The sequence below is a fragment of the Scardinius erythrophthalmus genome, assembly GCF_964197995.2.
Source record: "Scardinius erythrophthalmus genome assembly, chromosome: 20".
Taxonomy (NCBI): Eukaryota; Metazoa; Chordata; class Actinopteri; order Cypriniformes; family Leuciscidae; genus Scardinius; species Scardinius erythrophthalmus.
In genome coordinates, this window is record NC_138240.1 from 9,306,786 (window position 1) to 9,327,943 (window position 21,158).

A 21,158-nucleotide genomic window follows, 5' to 3' on the forward strand; every position below is an offset into this window, starting at 1 on the left:
GACGTCTTTTCCCAGTAAAGTTTGCACAGACTGATATTCATCTACGCAGGGTTTCTCTGGTTCGGGATAGAGGTTCTGTATGCTTGGCACTCTAAAGAGCATCCCATGCAGCATGCGGTGAGCTACTGGTGAAGGCCTGAGTACCTCATTAACTCTCAGGCTAGAGTGGAAATGTCAGCAGCACTCCACACTACAGGGACTCATTACAGACCAGCCCCATACACACACACACACACACACACACACACACACACCTCCCTGGAGCGACAGCATAGAGCTCTATTCTCTCTATTCTTACCTGACATTCCCAATTACACACTATAATCACCGTCTGTTTTTACATATTAATTTGAGATACCTAAATTACCATAGCACTCTATACTTCAAATCAAGAGTAAAGGAAATCATATTTGTACTACTTAACCAGGCAGGTAGCAATAAAGACAAGAAAACTAAAGTAAAAGAAGACAGAGAAAGATGGATACCTGACTGCAGGGGGCTCTGATACTCTGAAGGTGCTTTTAAGAGATTTTTGTTTTGATTTGAGGAATACTTATCACAAGAATTTATACTTTCTACTTAAACAGTTATCAACTCTTCAATTTCTGAATTACAGATGAATGGCTTGATTAAGTGGGATTCTAAAGAAATGGCACCCATCAACACCATTACACCACTGTGTTCACAGGTAAAGTAAATTACTTAAAGTATTGTTATCATGAATTACTCAACTTTTTAAACAACAGCTGACAATGTTGCAAAAAACATGAAAAAAAACAAACAGTTAAAGCCCAAAACAAAGATAAAAATTTATTTATGACCATTTAGATGGCAAAATCATAATAACCACACTTATTATAACAATAATAATTGGACTTTTAAACAAAAATTATCAGCTGTAAAATATCTCTGTAATATCTGTAATTTTACTCAATATAAACTAGCGCTGCTTGATCAGGCATCAGTTACAAAGCTATGACTTTAATTTAAACAACAAAATGTCATTAAAAAATAGCTGCCACGGCCTAGCCATTACAACATACACATTTAAAATAATGGCGGCACATAATTTACAGATTTTTTCTTTTTTGAAACAATTTCTACAAAAAGAAATGAACAAATTGAAGACATACCAAAACTGATGTCACGTCTTGGTATTGATTAACAGACATAACAGATTAGGTTTAAAGAAGCTTTGGTTTAAGCACCATAATATCATAATGCAACTCAGAGAGGATTTCAGAGTGTCAAGTACTTTAACAGGGCGCTAACTCCCCCAAAACACACAAACACACAACACACTTTCTCTCTTTTTGTGATGGCCCACACAGAGAGAAGAATCACAGATAGTGTTTCTCTTCTACAAGGACTAATTAAAGACAGACTGCCTGTACAGGGGGACAATGTACATTACTGTTGGGTAACACAATCAAGAAAACGGTCCAAAATTAGGACATGTTCTTTTTGCAGGAGTATCAGCATATCAAAGGCCAGAGAAAATGTAGAACTCATTTCAGAAGAAATCAGAGGGAAGAGTGGGGTAAATTGAAGGTGCATGCAAAGTCATAATTTATTATTCCATAACTGTTTTCACCATCTGTCTAACCTAAAAACTGTACCTTTAATACATCTATATGTAATTGACCTATGTTATGCAAACCTTTGTCTGTTGATCATCAGGTTGGTCGAGTTGCCTAATACTGAATTGATGTTGATATCTAAACATGGACAGTTAATTTAAAAGGATAGCTCACACAAAAATCATAATTCTGTCACCATTTATCTGTTGTTTTAACCCTGTATGACTTGGAACAGAAAAGAAAAGATATTTTGAAAGTCATTGAGGTAAAAACAACCCTGGATAACACCCCAATAACTCATTGATTAGACAAAAGAACATATCTATAAAGCATAAAGTCATAACGTTTTTGGAAATACATGACGTGAACTAATTATGACAGTTTTTATTTCTGGGCGAACTATCCCTTTAATGTGCTCATCATGACTATGAATGATATCAGAAATAATGTGTTTTTCTAGATTTCTTCTCGTAAATGGCCAGGGCTGTAAATGCTACAGTACATCTATGGTAAATGACCCCTTTATCTCAAAACAAACAATGTAAATCCTGCTTTACAAGATATATCCCGTTTAACACTTGAAGAAAGATAGAATTAGGGCACTTAAAGTCTCGGGTAAGTGGTAAAACATCAGTGTTCTGACCCCATCGCCTAACGGTATGAGTATGCCTGGTTGCATATGTGTGTGCATGTCAGAGCCGCAGGCTACAGGGGAGAGGTCACCCCCTCATCTTTCCACACCTCCCTCTCCACCGCCAAACAAAGAACTAAATCCTCCTCTTTTGGACCCCTTTCATTAACACTTGCATTAAAGCCCCTAGCACTGAGCACCATGCAAAAGAGGAATTCCATTTCTCCTTCTCTGTTCTGTTCTCGTCTAAGAAGAATTCTCCTTCCCTGTCTACCATTAACTAAACATATTTCTCTTTTTCTTCTCGTCTTGGTTGTTTTCAGCTATTTGTTGTCGTTCTCCATCTTTCAGGCTGTGAAGGAGATAATTACTGCTGACAGCTGCTCTAGTCGTCCGAGAGCCCCAAGCTGTACCTTGTGCCTGCCTTCTTTGATAGTTGAGGACAAGAGAGCTACAGAGCGCGAAAAAAGCAAGAGTGTGGAGTCCAGAAAAGAAAAGAAAAATAAGAAGCCCCACCCTAAACACCTGTTGGACCCTTTCAGGTTAGGGTTTGAAGAGGTGTCAGTCTTGATTAAGATCTAGGGTCAAATACAGTGTTCAAAAAGCCCAGTGAACCTTCCAGAACTAAGCCCTTCGAGAAAAAAAAAAAGTGTGAATAGGCTAGGCGATGTTTTTCACCTGTTTAAGGTGTAATCTGTAACTGCTACGATTTGCCAGATGTCAGTGGCAGAACCTAGCAAATGCATCTTACAATAATTTAATTATATAGGTCCAGAATCTATAATTCTATAACTAATAGGTCCAGAGAGTCAAGAAAATACACTTTGAGATAATGCCTCCCAAAAAAAACTTTAATATATATATATACTTATTTATAGTTTCAAAAATTGGTTTCCAAATTCTACCTGCAATGCAAATTGAAGAACTGATCTGACAGGGAAAAGTGTTTACTACAACAGATCAAAAATTACAGATCCATTTCCTCTGCATACGACAGAACACGACTACCTGCTGTTAAATACAACACCGGGATAGTCAGCAGGGTGTTGATCTAAACATGTAAAGCATGATTTATGTCAGACGGCCCCAGTGAGGGACAGGGAGTGTAGATTGACGGTTGTTGAAGACAGAGTTGGCGGTTCTGAAGACAGTTGATTGGCAATATAAGAGTGTATATACCTCTCCTCGGAAGAACTTCACCTGCAGACAGCAATCTCTCAAGGGGCTCTGTACAGGCTTAGAGCTGAGCCTCGTCGCTACGGCAACCAACGGGCCCAATAAGCCGCCTCCACAGGTCTGTGACGCTGAAAGCCCATAACAGCCGTGGGCCACGGAGACCCTCAGAGAGCAGCAGCAGTAATACATTAGCAAACATCAAGAAACACTGGATAAATGTCAGCAATTAAGGGGGAAAAGACTCTAATAAGGACGTTCCAGAAGTTGTCAATCATTCCCATAGGTGCTGCACGAGGTTGGCAGTGAAATATGAAAAGAGCTCAAAAGAGTTTTGGCTCAGGATGTGTGTGTGAGAGAGAGAGAGAGCACTGAGCAGTGGGAAATGGACCAATTAGAAGCCTAAATTAAGAGAACAAATCAAATAAATAAGAACATGAGCTACTATTATTACTAATAGCAGCGGCAAAAGGAACAGTGCACAGCCGATTAATCCTGAATACAATTATTTATGTATTTTTTCTGATTACTTCCTTAACAAAAGGCATGGAATAAAACTAGTCAATAATAAAACAAAGTGATGAACTGGCATTATTTACTTTGCAGACAAAAAATAAACCTTCGGAAATCTCCAGAATATTACACTAGGAAACAACAAAAAATGTGCTCACATAGTACAGCCAAAGTTTGGGCAGAAAACATACCAAAGTTTGGGCGGTTAATGCCAAACACAGCCTGCAAACAGCAGTCCTCCAGTGGCCTGCCATATGAAGAAGCCTGTGTCAGCCCCTCAAACACACCACACACATCCAGACTACACCCACTCAAACAAACAAGGGCTAAAACATGACTATGGTAAACAGCCTCCTTTGAATTTACAGACACTGCATAGGGACGTCAAGACAACCACTAAGATCCACCCACAGATTCAAAGGCATAAGAAGGTACGCTGATTTTTACATTGTAATCCCTTTCTCCCGAGAGACAAATTTGCAATGCTAATTGCAAATCCAGTTAAAATGGCTGCACTGTTTAAATGTTAACTGGTTAAACAGTTTCACTGCATAAATGGATCAAAATCAAATCATATTTTGTTCATCTAACTCCCTGACAGTAATACAAAACATGTATACAGAAGATGCACTGAGAGCCATCTGAAACAGATAAATATATTAAGCTCAATCCATTTCGGCAGTACAAGCAAAAAAAAAAAAAAAAAAAACTGTCGCTGGCTCCTTCAAAACCAATATGCTTAAAAACTCAGTCGGTGAAATGTAAACTGACTACCGATTAGTTTTCTATTTTTCTCCCTTATGAGGTGGAACAGAGTGCAGAGAGACTCGCTGTATATGAGCAAGCGAAGGGTAATGAAAGCACAGAAGAGCAGGCATTGCTGGTAAATGTATTTCTAAGCCTGGGCTGTCATGTTTATTGGTACAAATCCCGGGAGATGAGGGAAGGTTAATGAGATACGCACCAAAAAATGGCCTGCCTGCCATGCAAGAGCTTTGCATCTAATGCACAGCTAGCCGTTTCAATAAGGGCAGGGGACCATTATTAAGACTGCCGCTTTAATAATACGTCCCTCCCTATAAGCCAAGACGAGTTGAGGTGGAAAGCTGGTCCGTGGCCAAGTGCACGACGACCACACATAACCAATCACTTCTAGGGCATTAACAGTTTAATGTCCCTTAAAGAGTATTCATGAGCAGTGCCCTCTTTATCAAAAAACAAGTTTGTGGGTTGAGGTCTTCAGTAAGTGCACTTCAACCCTGAAGTGGCCCGACTCAAGTGGGCAGTCTGTGGTGAGAGGGTGTAATTCAGTGACCTTGTGTCTGTTGTGCTTTTCGCTAAAGGACGAAACGATCTCTCCAACCGCCTTTTTAACAATATGAGCTAAATGCAACGGGTGAGATACATGAGCCTTACAAGTGCACACTGAAAAAAAAACAATGCAGTCATTGTAAAAGAGCTCTGTGAAACTACTCATAAAGCTACTGACAATGAGGTCAGAGTCTTTTGTTATGGTACTCTCAAATACTAAGTAGTCATGGGGTTTTATGTTTTATAATGTTCTTTAAATAGTGGCCACCAAAACCATATTAATAGCTTCAGAAAAAAATTAAATGGTTTCTCATTCATAAAGTGTGCGTGTGTGTGGGGGGGGGGGGGGGGGTTCACCACCTGAAACAAACAGTGCTCAAGAAGTTTGTTCATCAGGACACTCCCTTTGAAACAACACTTTCGCTCAATTAGGCACCTAACACCAAATCAAGACACAATGACAAGCATAGACCTAAGAAACACATTACTCTTTCATGGTTAAAACACAAGGGCAATGTCCATGTTTAACTGATCAGAAGCACAAGGATAAGTACAATGATAAGCACAATGATCAGTGACAAGTAAAGAGAAAGTTCCCATGGTTATTGTATGGATGATTATCATGGATGTCTAAGCTGGGAGGTGGGGTTCCACAGGGTTCGGTGTTAAGGCCCTCTCTGATCACTGTGAACGAGTCGTGCTGAAAGGCTGGGAGCACGGAACAGGGCGAGAAAGGTCACTGACCCCCCACTACATGAGCTGTAATGTCCACACAGGGAGGACAAGGGAGAGGAGCTGCTCTGTGACATCTTAATTAGTACCAACATCTTACTTTCACATCGGGTGATGCTACAGAACCGCTACAGAAAAGCTGAGATGACCGCCAAACTCTGCTTTCATACAATGCATGCTAACTAAGGCACAATTTTTATGAAGTAATTTGTCATTTTAAAATGAAAGCAAAATGTCTGTATGAAGCAACAATTATAACCAAGTAGAACATACTTGAAGTTAACAGATTTTGGGCCAATGAGATTTTACTGTGGGCCGGGCTACCCGGTGACCAAAAAGAAGATCTGCCGCTGGTCTTTCTTTGTGGTCGTGTCTGGTCAGGACAAAAACTCAGTTCAATATGACACTTTTACTTTTGTTGGTAATTATTCTGATTTTACAACTTATTCTTTATATAATAGAATATATTATATCGAGAGAGGAAAAAAATCATACCGAGTCGTCTGAGGCAGAGGCAGGCCAGCCGTCCCACTGTTGATGCCGCACAGGGATATTTGTCAGGTCTGAAATGTTCCTTTTCACCTGAGATATAAACAGACAAAAAGATCAGACAACAGATACACGAATACAACACTAATGAATACATTCAAAATAATTTTTAAAACTCTACCAGAAACATTTCTTTAGACATTTTCAGTACACAATGGGAGGGAGAAAAGGCAAGTAGCGGAAAAAAAGAGCTCCGTGTTCTCAAAATTCCACAGATGCCTGTCCTAATGCCCAATGCCAACAGCCCTTCACTAGAAAAATGGACAGTATTTCCCTTCTGCTATTCACCCCCATGTAACTGCACTTATTAACATTGCATGCATTTAAACAGTTGACGCTGGCCCCTGCTCCTACACTGCTGTTGGTTTAAAGCCCAACGCCAGGCTGATGTGCGGAGGATGGGGGTGATCAAAGCGGGCGTTGCCCAGAGCTGGAAGGGCCGCAGATTCTAGTGCATTATCCCCAGAGAATGCACTACCCCGCGGCGCTAGATACAGAGGCAGAGAAAACTAGCCATTGTGGCAGAAAGCCCTCCTAGCGCATGGCCAAATCCCACCGCCAGCGCACTGAGTGGACATGTATCCTCTGCCAGACTGAGGACTCGTGCCCACAGAGGCAGAAACGATGGGCGCAAGATGCTTGTGAAAACAAAGGCCATTAAGCAGGGTTGAAAGAAATAGGGTTAACAATTCATTAGCAGATACAATCATAACCTTTATGTTGACAAAAATAAAACCACAGAAATATGAATATTTATGAATGCAATAATACAGAGGTTCTCAACTGGTGGGTTGAGACCCAAAATGTATCAGGGTGCTGATAGTGTCTTTGACAGGAGGGGGAAACAATACGCTAATGCAAATAATGAATTTAATCAATGCGAAATGCATTTTAAAAATAGTAATAATAATAACTACTTGTAATGGTTTATTATATGTATTTTTTTAAGACATTTAGATACCAAAATGATCAAAACTCCTATTTATCCCATGCACATTGTTGGATTCATGCAGTTCATGATAATATTAATATATTAACTGGTAATGTTTGATTATAAAGATACTTTTGCAAAACCAGTTAAGAACCACTGTCTGCATTAATTTATAGAGGCTTTTTATAAGGATGCAAAGATGATTAAAGGTTTTTCAGACAGACAGATTTTTTTTTTACTGTTTCAATAATACAGATGTGTAAAGAACCATGGACAAAGTCAGTTTCCAGACCATTTTGGTCAGGCAAAAACTCAATAAAGGGAAACAAATTTAGATATTGACAACAACACCTCGGCCGGCTGAAGTCGGAGACTGCACCATCTCACACGCACACAATCAAACATCCTCGAGCCCACACACTGGGCTGTGCGTTTTTCTTATTGAAGCGAGCAAGGGTCAGCTGGGTTGGCCAATGTTATTACAGAGTGTAATATCTGTGTTTGACCAGAGGGCTACAGGGATTTGGCCGCCCAGGCCTGACCGGCAGGCTGCCGTAAACACTGGCTCTTGGCTGTAATGAACCATTTAGGGTCAAATGGCACCGTAGCCCAAGAGAAAGTAACGGCATCACCAAGAACCAGACAGAAGCATTTAGCTGCTATAACAAATCGTCCCTCTGCGAGAATCTGATATTTCACCACTTTACTTCATTGGGTCTTTTTATGAGCACTGCCCTACTGTCAATACACCTATACCCCTCTGTACTTCAGCCAGACTTCATCCCATCTTGACAAACATGCAACGAGAAGCTTATCACAGTTATTTGACTTCAAAACAGATTTAGCTATATTGGAAGGTAGAGATGTGAACATTCTTGGCGCATAAGAAAAGAAAATAGCAAATAAAACCACAAACACAGACCTGTCAACGAATTTATCAGAGATGGCTGGTTGGGTGAGGGGCTCTTTCTGCAACTACTGTGAATTATAATTGACTTACGAGGAGAAAGCCCCATACTGCTGCAATATTCACAAACACAAGTGTCATTACCTATTCATGAGCTACGAATTCCTCCTCTTAGCAGTCAGGGGTCTGCAAATTAAAGCCAACATTACCCAACTAAATGAGAAAAAATATATACACGGAGAGGATAAACAAACAAATCCAGCGAATAACAAGTTTATTTACCACTGATTTCTAAGAGAAAGTAAAGAGAGTTTGAAGATGTTCAGTAACGGCTGACATTTGTTCTGTCTTGCCCAAACCGCTGCCCATAAGGAACAAAGAGATTTGATTAAATAACGAAGGAAAAGACTCAGTCCTATTAAATCCAGTTCCGCTGACATTTCATTTTAAATGTCACAATAGAGTTTTTAGCATCAGGGAACAGACTTCTATTGTGAAAAGGAGGAGGGAAAAAAGCAGATAATGTTGACATTATATCAGAAAATGCGGGAAGATCTCATGGATAAAGACATTTCAGCTGCCGGGATTATATACTTAAGGACTGCATGTAACAGCGCCTTTCATTTAAAAAGGTTTTCTTTTATATATTCTCCAGTGTGGTTGTCATATAAGACAGATATTATATATCACCTATAGAACAAACATTTCCATGGTGTAGATGAAATATACATTTTATATGGTGATAGCAGATGGACTGCACAAAATAAACAGAGTTAAATAATAGCACTTGAGATACACAAAAATTGAAAGGCATCTGTGTATTGCTGTGCCCTTACTGACAGAACCTAAAATGCAAAGTTAAATTTAAAGATGTATGTTCATATACAGTATATATATATATATTTTTATACACACACACTGACACACACATGCACACACACGTTACATTGAACTGTGCAATCTTGAACTAGCAATTAAACAGTGGCAGTTTTGTGCATCTGGCAGATAATGTTAAATAGTAATGTTAAATTCAATAATGTTATTAATATCTTCATATAAAAGAGAAAAAGATTGGTCCAAGAGCTCGAAAAAAAATGTAATCTTTCAAAATTAAATGACTTGGACGTCAATAAACACGTACGCGCTCTCAGACAAACATGCGCACACACACGCACATTAATGATCCAATCTTTCTAAATGCCAAGTACTGGTAATCCTTGGCTGGAGAGAAATCAAAGAGAAGAAAAGGTTGCCATTAAACAGTCACAAGCTCTTCAGCACCAGATGCCTTTCATTCACACTCTTTTACTCTCCATCCTTCTTTTCTTCCTCTGCGTTCATCTCTCCAGCTGCGGAGAGAAACGCTGTGGGGCCGGCAAAAATCCCTGGGACGAGTCGTCTGGTCACGGACGGCAGAGCCCTATCGGACGGGCCTATTCTCCCCACCACTTTCCTGACAAACATTTGCTCTGAGGCTTAAGCGCAGCCCCAAACTCGGTTTGGGAATGCCAATCAGAAGAGAAGAGCAGGGCCCGGGGCCGAATAGTGGAAGGGTACGTTCCCTGGGAGCCTGGAGGCAGAGCGAGAGCCTTTGGCAAAGACAAACAACGGGATAGCACTGAGGGACTCTCTTCTCTCTCTCTTTTGCCGCTCCTATTGATATGCACAGAAAAGCATCGGCTGGTCTTCAGCAAAGACAAAAGATGAGCAGAAAAAGAAAGGCTGGAGAGGAGTCCTCTCCATATGTGGCTGTGAGGGGGTGGATGGGGAAAAAAAGAGAGAGGGGAGATTGTGAGAGCTCTCTGTTGCTGTTTTGTTGCATTTTCACACAGGCCTTCGGTTTTAAGGGCCACAACTGTAAAACAAAAACTTCTCTCACTTGTTAGTAACTTTTCCCAACGAGTTGTTTGTGAAGAAACGTAGTGGATCCCCGCAGAGCTTTTATTTTCCATTCACACATTTATTTTCTACTATTTCGGACACAAAAGCAAGTGCTTGGACACGCTTGATAAAAATGTTCCCATTCCAAAAGAGAAAAAATCTTTCAGTGGAGCCAAAGTAACTAATGAACTCTACAGCTAACAAAACTAACTCTGAGAGAGAGCCATTTAGAAAGTGATGTGCAACCAATAAGGTGTTCACTTACAAAAACAGTTTGTATCGCATGCAATTTGTTTCTCCTTAGAAAACAAATCTTCTCTCTCATCCCCTCGTTCTCCGTCTTAGGAAGAAAGAAACAGAACGCCTGAGGATCAGGCCAGTTGGAGCCGCAGCGGTCCGTTTGATTCAGCTTTGTCCAGTCACTCGCTCCCCTACCAAGCCAACAGCTTCGCTTCCTGCTCCTCTTTTCTCTTCCCCGCGGGCTCTACTCTCCAGTTGTTGTAATCCCGGCAGAAACACTTAAGGTTCACAGTAGGTGCTCATCAAAACCATCTGCTGAGGGAAAGAGAGCGCTCACCCATCTCACTTTAATCTCTTCAATTAGCACCATTACAAACCTGTCAAGTAGTCTGATTACTGTAATGGTGACCAGCGCCATCAAGGCGGCAGTTTCGCCGGGAAAGGGATTCTGAGATTGCGTGGACATAGCTGAGGTGGGGAAAAGCGTTTCTGTAGTTAAAAAAAAAAAGATTTCTGACTTAAAGTATGAAGTGAACACCTAAAGGAATAGTTTACCCAAAAATGACAATTCGGTCATCATTTACTCAACCTCGTGTTATTCATAACATTAGTAACAGCTCACTGGAGGGGAAGATTTCCAATGGTTAATGACTTAAATCTGCCTGTCCCCCAGACACTGATTGGCTTCAGAAGACTTGGATTACAGCATACGGACTACTTTTTAATGACACTTTTATGGTGCTTTTTTGTAATTTTGTAGCCTGAAAGCCAAATTGTGGGGATGATACATACATATTTAAAAACATAAATAAATAAATACAAAAAAATCACCTTTAATGTTTCACAAAAGAAAGTAAAGCTCCTTGCACACTGAGTCCGAAATTTTCGTATGCGTTTTTCATATTCGTCATTCGGTGTCTCTGAAATGTCAAAACACCTATCAAAATGCTTGATACGGATGCGAAAAACTCAGAAAATCAAACCCGATCCTAATTTTTTTATGACGGACGAAAGTTTCGGAGGCAGTGTGTATTGACAACGTGAGGTCGTATTTATTTTTTAACGTGCAACGTGGACCTTAAGTCATAAAGGTTTAGAATGAGGGCGAGTAAATAAGGACATTTCCATTTTTTGGTTACTTTTCCTTTAAAGAGTAAAGTTCTCACAAAAATAAATTTACAAATAAATGGAATTTCAAAATAAATTATCTGTATCTGCACCCTTTTTCTCTATTTTCATTCCACTAACAGATTTGATCGAACCTTTGGTACATCAAGTTTATCCTACAGGGAATTTTTTGATGTCCAGCAAAATATCTAAAAAATAAAGGCTGCATAAGAATGATATTAAGACTCGTTTTCATGGATTGCATACTATCACACCAAGTACTACTTGTTTATACTACAAGTAAAAAAAATAATCTGTCAGAGCAGAAAGACAAAATATTATTATATTAAAATTAATTTATCAGAAATAATATAGCATGAAATGTTGCTTCTCAAATAAACTGATCTTGTTTGAAGGTTTTTAATTAACTAAAAAATAAGAAAATCTTTAAGAATTAAGATCATTTCACACAAAAACCATGATGTCTGAATAAACTAAGAATTTTTAGAAATTTTAAGTGAAAAATAAGACAAAAACTTGTTAAGAATGAAGACAGTTTCTCAGAATACACGTGTGAATATCTTGTGCAGTGCTGCTTCTAAATCAATCTTATTTCAAGGATTTTTAGATGTTTTAACTGGAAAATAAGAAAATCTTGTTAAGAATAGGATTTCTTGCAGTGCAGATTTTAAGTCAGAAGCTGCATAAGTTAAACAAGAGGACTCAAGTTTAAAAACAAAAAAAGAACATCACAGATGTCTGTTTCTTCAAAACGGCACTGCACAGGCCCAACATGACTCCCCTAGCACTGAGGGAGGGGTTCAAGTGGCGCTGTCAGTCCACGGGGAGCTTGTTACACTTGACGTGGTGCACGCTACCTGCTGTGAATAATTAATGGAGCCATTTCCAGAAAGCTCTGTGTAGGTTACTGGGGCAGGCAGAGGAGAATGCGAGGGAGTCTGGGAGGGGTTGTGTGTGTACAGAATGAAGCGTTCAGGTTTTGTGTCCCACACAAACCAACCTTAAATACAACACAGTGTTGTTAAAAGGAGAGTGATGAAAAGAATGGCATCGCACAGGTCTGATGGGAGAGGGAAAGGAGCTGATGAGCCACAGGGGGGTTTGTGCCGCTCGATACTGAGCTCTGGCACACACCGTGATAAGTGGAAAGACACACAGCAGACGAGAGTCTTCCAGAATGTTGAATTCAGCATTACAACCTTATTACAACCTTGCCATGATTTAATAAAATGAGAAAAAAAATTATTATATAGTGCACACAATTTACTTAAAACGAGGGAACATCAGTCATTAGTAAAAGTGCTCCAATTACCATTGGATTTACCATCCGATTACCAAATCGTGGCCAAACCATGTTGAACAAATTAATTCCTTCATTTTAGAAAATCGTGGCCTCATTTTAATTTAAACAAAACAACGGAACGAATTACAACCTAGCCATAATTTAATAAAACGAGGGAAATAATTATTATATAGTGCGCATTATTTACTTAAAACGAGGAAACAAATGAGTAAAACGTGCTGACATATTAGTAAGTCGTGCAAACAAATTGGTAATCCACTGCCACGATATAATTTGTTTCCCGCATTCCATTTATGTATGTATGTATGTATGTGTGTCTATATATATATATATATATATATATATATATATATATATATATATATATATATATATATATATATATATATATATATATGAATGAGAGCCAAAGTTCATTATCTCTAGCTTATAATTAACCGACATGCATGATACACATTTGCAGACCTGAATAAATTTGCTTTGAATACTTGCCATGTAGAAAATGTACTGTCCATAATGGGCCCTTGCTACATGTATTGGCCAAAATATGAATAGTTTCACCAAAATCACGCAGTTTTGAAGTAATCACGAAGTCGGCAGTTTGGTGGGCGTTCTGAAAAGCAAGAGCTTTAACAGGGAGATAATTAGCTTTGGCTCAATGAAGCCCTTAATCATTGGTGACTATTATTTTAACATGTAATAATTAAGTTGACGCCTCACCTAAAAATCAGAGAGTAGTTTCAGAGAACACGGGTAGAAACGCAGTAGAGAGACAGACAGACAGCAGGTGTAGACAGACAGACAGAGGGGGCTAGGTGACAGACAGGTGTGTGGTTGTCTCACCTCCTGGATGGTTTTGCTGGCGGGGAAGTTGAGGTTGTAATCTCTCTGTGCTTCACGGTGGCTAATGACCAGCAGGTAGTTCTGATTCGACAACCCTTGCTGGGCACTGCTAAACGGCAGGAAGGGTAGAAGGGGGAAAAAGAAAGAGAGAGGAGCATTAGAGTTCAGCAGTGGACGAGTCGGGGCTCGTCTCAGTCTCCCCAGGGCTCCGACAAGCCTGTGCCACCCCACTGCTCTGCACGGATAGCGGGAGGCCAGGGCAAAGCCAAGGGCCACTGAATGGGCCGCACACCAGCAGTAAGGCCGTATGGAGGTATCGATTAGAGCTAAGAGTTGTAAACGTCACACAAAAGGACAAGAGGGCTATTGCTGCTTGTCCGCTCCGCCGTCACCCTCGGAGCGCTGACCTCAGAGCAGGTTTGAGATTCATGGGAGCCGTGGCGCTGAGTTGTAGGAGAGAAGGCCTCAAACGATGGGGGTTAAGTAGCGCTTTGAGCAAATTCTCCGTCTGTGTGTGTGAATATGAATCAACAGCTTAGAGGCGAGCCTGCCGGCTAATCAGGGTTCGAATGAAAGCAGTCAGGAAGAGGAGAGTCTGGGAATTAATATGTAACGCACACATTAATTATGCAACCAGCGCCTTAATCTGAGGAGCTTTGGACAAGCTTATGTTAACAGAGGACCAAATTTACTGTAATGGCAGCTTATTTACATTGACTAAAACTGTGAAATCAATATGTAAATGTAATGTTTGTTGTATCTAGCGATGAAGATTGAAACGGTGGCCTAGGAGAGGAGGATGCATATGCAATGCTGCGGAGAGTGGAAAAACACAGAGTCATGAATATAGGATGTAAAAGGAGGGGTTTGATTTAATTTCGAGACTCTCATCAAATGTAAATGACTTGGAGACATTTTACATTCTGATACATTATATTTGCATTGCCAAATGACAATAACTAAAGGTAAGGATTGCTTTAAATCTAAGCCTTGTTTCAAATTTTGCCAACCAGTGTTTATTATCTATATAGCTACATAAAAACTTTCATGTTCATTCATATAACGTACTTTATATCAAAAGCAAAATACGAACTCTAACTGTAGGATTTCTAACTGAATTGATATTGAGTCGAATGTGAATCAGAATGAATTGAAAATAGGGATCAGTTGCAAAAAGCAGCCCTAAGTAATACATTTTATTAAATTGAATTTGCTTGAAATTTAAAAAATGATAGAAGACGTGAAAAGACAAACATAAAAATAGACAAAGATGTATATAAACACACATATTCAAAAGTTTGGGGTTGGTTAGATTAAGATTAGGCTGCATTTATTATACCTTTGATCAAAAATATAGTAAAAACTGTAATATTGGGAAATATCAGTAGAATTTAAAAGAACTATTTTCCATTGTACTATATTTTTTAAATGTAAGTGTTTCTTTTTATCATCAATGTTAAAAACCGTTGAGCTGCTTACTATTTTTGATGAAACCATGATGTATTTTTTTCAGGATTCCTTGAGTAGAAAGCAGAAAACTGAATTTATTTGAAATAGAATATTTACATTATAAATGTCTTTACTGTGCCTTTTGATCAATTTAATGTGTCCATGCTGAATACAAGTATGAAGTATCAATGAATGTATGTATATACTGAATTTTAAAAAGCTAAATATATTTTTATATAAATAAAAATAATATAAATGTGATGAAAACTCTTTGGCCCATTTAAGATGGTGTTATGAAACTGCTGGCTAAAAAGTAAACGGCAAAGTAGAACTTTTCTCTCTAAGGAGTTACAGGAAACTATGCAAAATCTCCTTCTCACGACAGATCTACAGCATAAGGTTCATCTGTAGGAGCTTAACCAGGTTCAACCCTCTGTGGTCCCAACAGCACCTGGAGCTGACCCCCCTAAATGCTTCTCCACACCACCGGAGGCACTGGAAATAGAATGTCACTGGCTGCTATAGACAAAAAATAAACCACTGTGTAAATGATAAGCAGATTGGTTTCATTCAGAGATAAGTCTTCCGTCTCAGAACCCTGCAAGACTGAGACTTTAATCGAACCTACCGTCTCGTTCCTCTCATTGGCGCATATGTACACACAAGCAGCACATACCTCTGGCTTTAATTTCTCATACACACACTCTTACCGTGACCTGTACCACCACCAAACAAAAACACAAACATACCCTTCGCTCTTTCTTCCTCTTGAAGTTTTATTTTTGCAACCGCCGCAAATGTTTTTCTGCACCGCCTGTTTTGATCTGACAAGTCTAAGTACTAATTGCTGTAGTTTAAACTGTTTTTCCTTTCTGCCAAAACCAGCAGATTCCTCGGGCCCCCAAGTCTCACAGGAGATCAGATGCAGAAAATTAGATAAATACCAAATGCGCACGGACTCATTTGCTCATTTGTATTTGAAATAGCAGAAGTTCAAATTAAAATAACCTTAAACACACACATCTCCTGGAAGCAACAGAAATAGATGATTCGTTTTAAATTATTCATAAAGTTCCATTATTTATGCTGGAGATTAGGGGGTTTGGATACCTCCACGAGAGGGAAAGCGAGCGAGATGAGCTTGGCTCAGCACTGGATTTCTGTAACTACCTTGGATGGACTGTCTGTCGTGAACGCTCCAAAGCCTGTGCCGTATTTGCATTCAAAACAGAGGGAAGAAAATGAGGCAGGCGGCGTAGTGTGAAGACGAGTTTGATTAATATGTTTGGATATGGTGTGCTGAGGTATGCTTTGCAGTAATTGCCTACAGTGGCTTTTATTTGTTGAGTACTGTGCCATTGTTCGCTGTCTGCATCTTGAGACCCCACACTTTAATTTAAACTAAAAAAACAAGCTGATAGAGACACACATGTACACACTGTTGTTTAAAAGTTTGGGTTGGTGAGATTTTGTAAAGGTTGTTTTTTTTTTAAAGAAGTCTCTTATGCTCTCACCAAGGATGCACTTATTTGAAGTTTTTGAACAAATTTTTTTATTTGAATATATTTCTAAACGTAATCTGTTCCTGTGATGCCAAATCTGAATTTTCAGCAGCCATTAACTCAGTGTCACATGATCCTTCAGAAATCATTCTAATATGCTGATTTGGTGCTCGAGAAAACAGTTGTGTTGCTTAATATTTTTCTTTGATAAAGTTCAAAAGAACAGCTTTTATTTGATATAGAAACCAATTTATAAAAAAAAAACACTTTACACTTAAAGCCTTTATATATAAGGCATTATAAAGGTATTCATAATGTACATTATAATGCATTTTCATAAATAGTTGTTAACCAAAGTTAAAATGCATTATAATATTTGCAGATTCCTTGTTACACAAGGTATAATTAATGCATTAAAAATACTTTTATAATGCTTTTTATAATATAAATGCTTTAAGCTTTTTTTTTAAAAAAAAAAAATCTTACTCACCCTAAACTTTTGCATGATATATTGCATGATTTTTCCCCAATTCAACTTCAATCAGCAATCAGTTCTTTGAACTCTGTCACTTGATTATTTACACAATGGAAAACGAGCGATCGAGAGCTTAAAACTTGTTTAACTTTGTGTATATTGTTTTTTTTATTACCAATACTTGTACATAAAAACACCAGAATCAAAATTATATAAAAAAAAATCAATGTATTTAAATATTATTCATTATAAATTATTCATATAAATCAATGTTTTTTTTGTTTTGTTTTTTTTCAGGGAAAGCTTTCAATTGCTTATACAGATGCTGTAAAACAATCATGCCAATAAAGCACTTTGAAATTGAAACTCAAATGATTTCAAAATCACCCCGTGTTCAATAGTTGTAATTGTGAGATTAAAAAAATAACAATAATAATAATTTCCATGTATAAAACCTGAATTAAGTATTTTATCCAAACAATTACTAAATGCATGAAGACAAGAAAAAGTACTGCATAAAAGGGGGCAACTCACCCCCTTAAGCTATCATTTCACACAGTTTCTTTCTATTAATTTGCTAAATCACACAGAAACACTGACATTCTCCTCAACCCAGGTTTAAAATAAGCGTAAGTAAAGAGGCCTGAGTAGATGAGAAAACAGCATCTGAACCGCCCCTGAGAGATACAGCCAGAGAACAGCCCTACGGCAGGGGCTAAGTCTGCTGAGGAACACTTCTCTCTCTCTCTCTCTCTCTCTCTGTGACAGTTATTTATAAAAGCAGTTAACAGCTTGTCTGCTCACCCTCCTGGAAGCCCTCTTCTCACTGCACCAGGAGAGGACAATCACGGGCAACAATGGGGTCACACCTAACTAACACCGGCCCTTTATTTTCTCCCCTATTTTGACTCCTCTAAAATAGTTTCTGGGAAATAATTAGAGCCCGCCACCGATGATGAGCTCTAGTAGGTGCTGGATATTAGATATTGTGCCATTTAGAGAGAGGTGACAAGGTCTCTGCTGCATGTCACCTGCCCGAGAGGGAAAAACGAGATGGGCGAGAGCAGCTGTCAGGATCACGTTATTATATGTGATCTCGACGGATCCAATGAACCCTGACCAGTATGCGGTATGTCACAATTTGTTTGTTTGTTTATCAAGTTTATAACGCCATGTTAGCATCAGGGCTATTTATATGGCAAACTCAAGGTCAATATCACAATTTAAATTACTATATAAAATATTTTAACTAGACATAAGATAGAATATCTAAAATACATTCGGGTGATACATTCTTAAATATTCCATGTCAACATATTTCTGAATAAAAGCGTTTTCTAGCAGTATCATAAAAATTACAGTCCAACAGAATGTTTAACAGTCAAAGGAACTTGACATGAGAGAAAGGAGGAACTTCACCCATCAATAGAAACCAATGTGTGAGTATTGAGTGTCCAATTCGGCACCTAGTCGGTACGTCACAGTAGCGTGTTTTTGTGGCAATCTTTGAAATGAAAGTTAAGAAGAAAAGAAAGAAAAAAAAACACGCACACGCACAAAATGCCTCCGTCTGGACCAAATCTGACAAGGTGCTAAAAGGAAAAATATTTTTTTTTTGGAAAAAATAAAGTGCTGATGTGTTTTGGAAGGGTACTGTTATCACAATGTTAGTTTACAGCCCATTAAGTACTTTTCTCAGAATGTTTTCGCACTCTAGAGTACAGTGTCCACACACAAGCTGACAGAGATGCCAGTTTATACCCAGTCGCTCGACGGCATCGCCACCATCACCTCCCACTGGGGCTTACAGCAGTGCTAATCAACACATAATTACACACACAAACACATGCACATCAATATAACATTCACACACACAGCCCTTTCTAATTGAAGTTCCTTTCATTTATTACTTTGAATTGCACTGCCCTGTCTATAATTTGTTGCTTATTAAAAAAATCCTTATTGCTTATTTTAAAAATGTACTTTGTTATTCCAATGTAAAGTATTTTTTTTCTATAAATATAATTTATTCTTGTGATGTCAAAGCTGTATTTTCAGCATCATTACTCCAGTTGTCACATGATCCTTCAGAAATCATTCTAATAAGCTGATTTAAAGCTCATGAAATATTTATTATTATTTTTACAAGGTGACACATTTTTAGGATTTCAAGTTCAAAAGAACAGCATTTATTTGAGACAGAAATTTATCTTAACATTATAAATAGCTTTACTGTCATTTTTGATCAATTTAGGTATTAATCAAGTATTAATTTATTATAAAAAAATCTTACTGACCCCAAACTTTTGAATGGCATGGTAAATAAAAATAAGTAAATAAATAAATAAACAAACACATAAATTAATAAATGAACACAGGAAAGCTCCTCAATTGATTAAATTGCTTTACAAATCAAACTGCAGATCTACTGCCGCTGTCTAAAATGTGGTCTTTCAACGCCACCTAGTGGTGAGTGAGAGACCTCTCTTAAACACAAGGGATCTAGCCCTGCGTCCCAATGTCCATACAATCCATCCTAAATAGTGTGTGAGATTAGAATAAGTGTGTCAGAAAAAGAGTATGACAAAAGTCCCCGGATGATCTACTATTTTCGGAAAAATTTTGAAGTGTGGAAAGATATTACCCACAACCCACTGCGCTTTGGAGGAGGATTCAATTCAGAACAACAAACTACAAAACATGGGAGATTTGTGCAACCGACGGTGAGAGGTTTAGATAAAGGTGATTAATAATCAAAGTTTAACCTAAGTTTAAATAATATTTATTTAATGTTATCAGTGTAATATTTAATCTTTTCAACTTTTATAAAGATCCGTTTGGCAATTAACTTTTAAATGCATCATTGTGCATTAATATGAGAGTTCTCCGCATGAAAGACCCGCGACAGTAGATCAAGGTGATACTACATTTGTCTCCAATACGGTAGGAAATTTAATTAAATGAAATGTGGAGTATTTTAACTGTGACAAGATGACTGACAGGCCAGTTTACGGTGACAGGATGCAACAGAGAGCAACCGTTAAAGACGCAATTGTGTGATGTGAAAAGTAGGAAACCCATCAACCTCATCCAAACAGGATTTTGAAGTTTTGAAAACACAAATGTCTGATCCCCATATTTTTGAGAGTTTCACAGAAATAAAAGGGCAGCTATTAGTGAGTGGGAGAGGTTTACGAGAAAACAAATTTCACGTTTTGGATATGAGATATGTTGGTAACTTGGTACAAAGAGATGGACCGCCACTCGCTAGTATAAAAATCAGAAATAAAAATCGTATAAAAATCATCCTTTCAGTTAGGGACCAGTTTTTATAGCACAATCTGAGCTAAAGAGGCACATTATGACACTATGTAGACATACCTGCTCTGACTGGTGCTGGCTGAAGGGGCAATATCAGGGGTGAGAACATACAAGCTATTGTTCTTGGGCAGGTGTAAACTCCGTAGAACAGTCTGTAAGAAAGGAGAAAAGAAGAAAACCAAAGAGGTTAAAAATGTTTTTAAAGTTGCCATTTTGCAAAACTGTACATGAAGTACACTTGAACAGACAAGAAAGTTACCATTACAAAAACCCCATTTAATGAAAACAAAAAAATAAAATTTAAATATTATTAATAAATAATAATAATGGAATTTTTTTTTTGAATCCAACCCCTCCTTCTCAACATGGTACTCATAATTTTTAATGTAATATAATTTATGATACATAAGTAATTTTGCATCATTAATGCAAAAAAAACAAAAAAAACCTTCATATTAGCATACACAATTAAGTCACACTTACACTGTCAGATACATCTCCACTCTTCCAGCCTTTTAACTGCATTTTGGAGACAGGGACCTGTAGCTCAGTCTCTAAAATAGTTTTAATATCACCTGCAGAGAGAAAGAAATGAGAACAGGTTATAAAACTTTACTGACAGTTCACTATGTTACCACTAGAGGACAGTATGCATCCAGTCTAGTTTATTTAGCAAAGTCTTGCTTTGC

The 21,158-nt window shown here is 38.2% G+C and overlaps 1 protein-coding gene across 2 annotated transcripts in view; it reads right to left on the minus strand.

Moving 5' to 3' along the window:
• The window catches only part of faf1 (Fas (TNFRSF6) associated factor 1), a 76,916-nt gene that overhangs the window by 31,499 nt on the left and 24,259 nt on the right, over positions 1 to 21,158 (minus strand). Inside the window, exons 5-8 of one of the 2 annotated variants that reach the window (XM_081349406.1) lie at positions 20,953 to 21,044; positions 20,530 to 20,621; positions 13,723 to 13,828; positions 6,436 to 6,522 (exon numbers count right to left, since the gene is read on the minus strand). In XM_081349406.1, the coding sequence (XP_081205532.1) occupies positions 6,436 to 6,522; positions 13,723 to 13,828; positions 20,530 to 20,621; positions 20,953 to 21,044 (377 nt within the window). Of the gene's footprint in view, positions 1 to 6,435; positions 6,523 to 13,722; positions 13,832 to 20,529; positions 20,622 to 20,952; positions 21,045 to 21,158 lie in introns of both variants that reach the window. The other variant, XM_081349405.1, reaches the window with a different exon arrangement.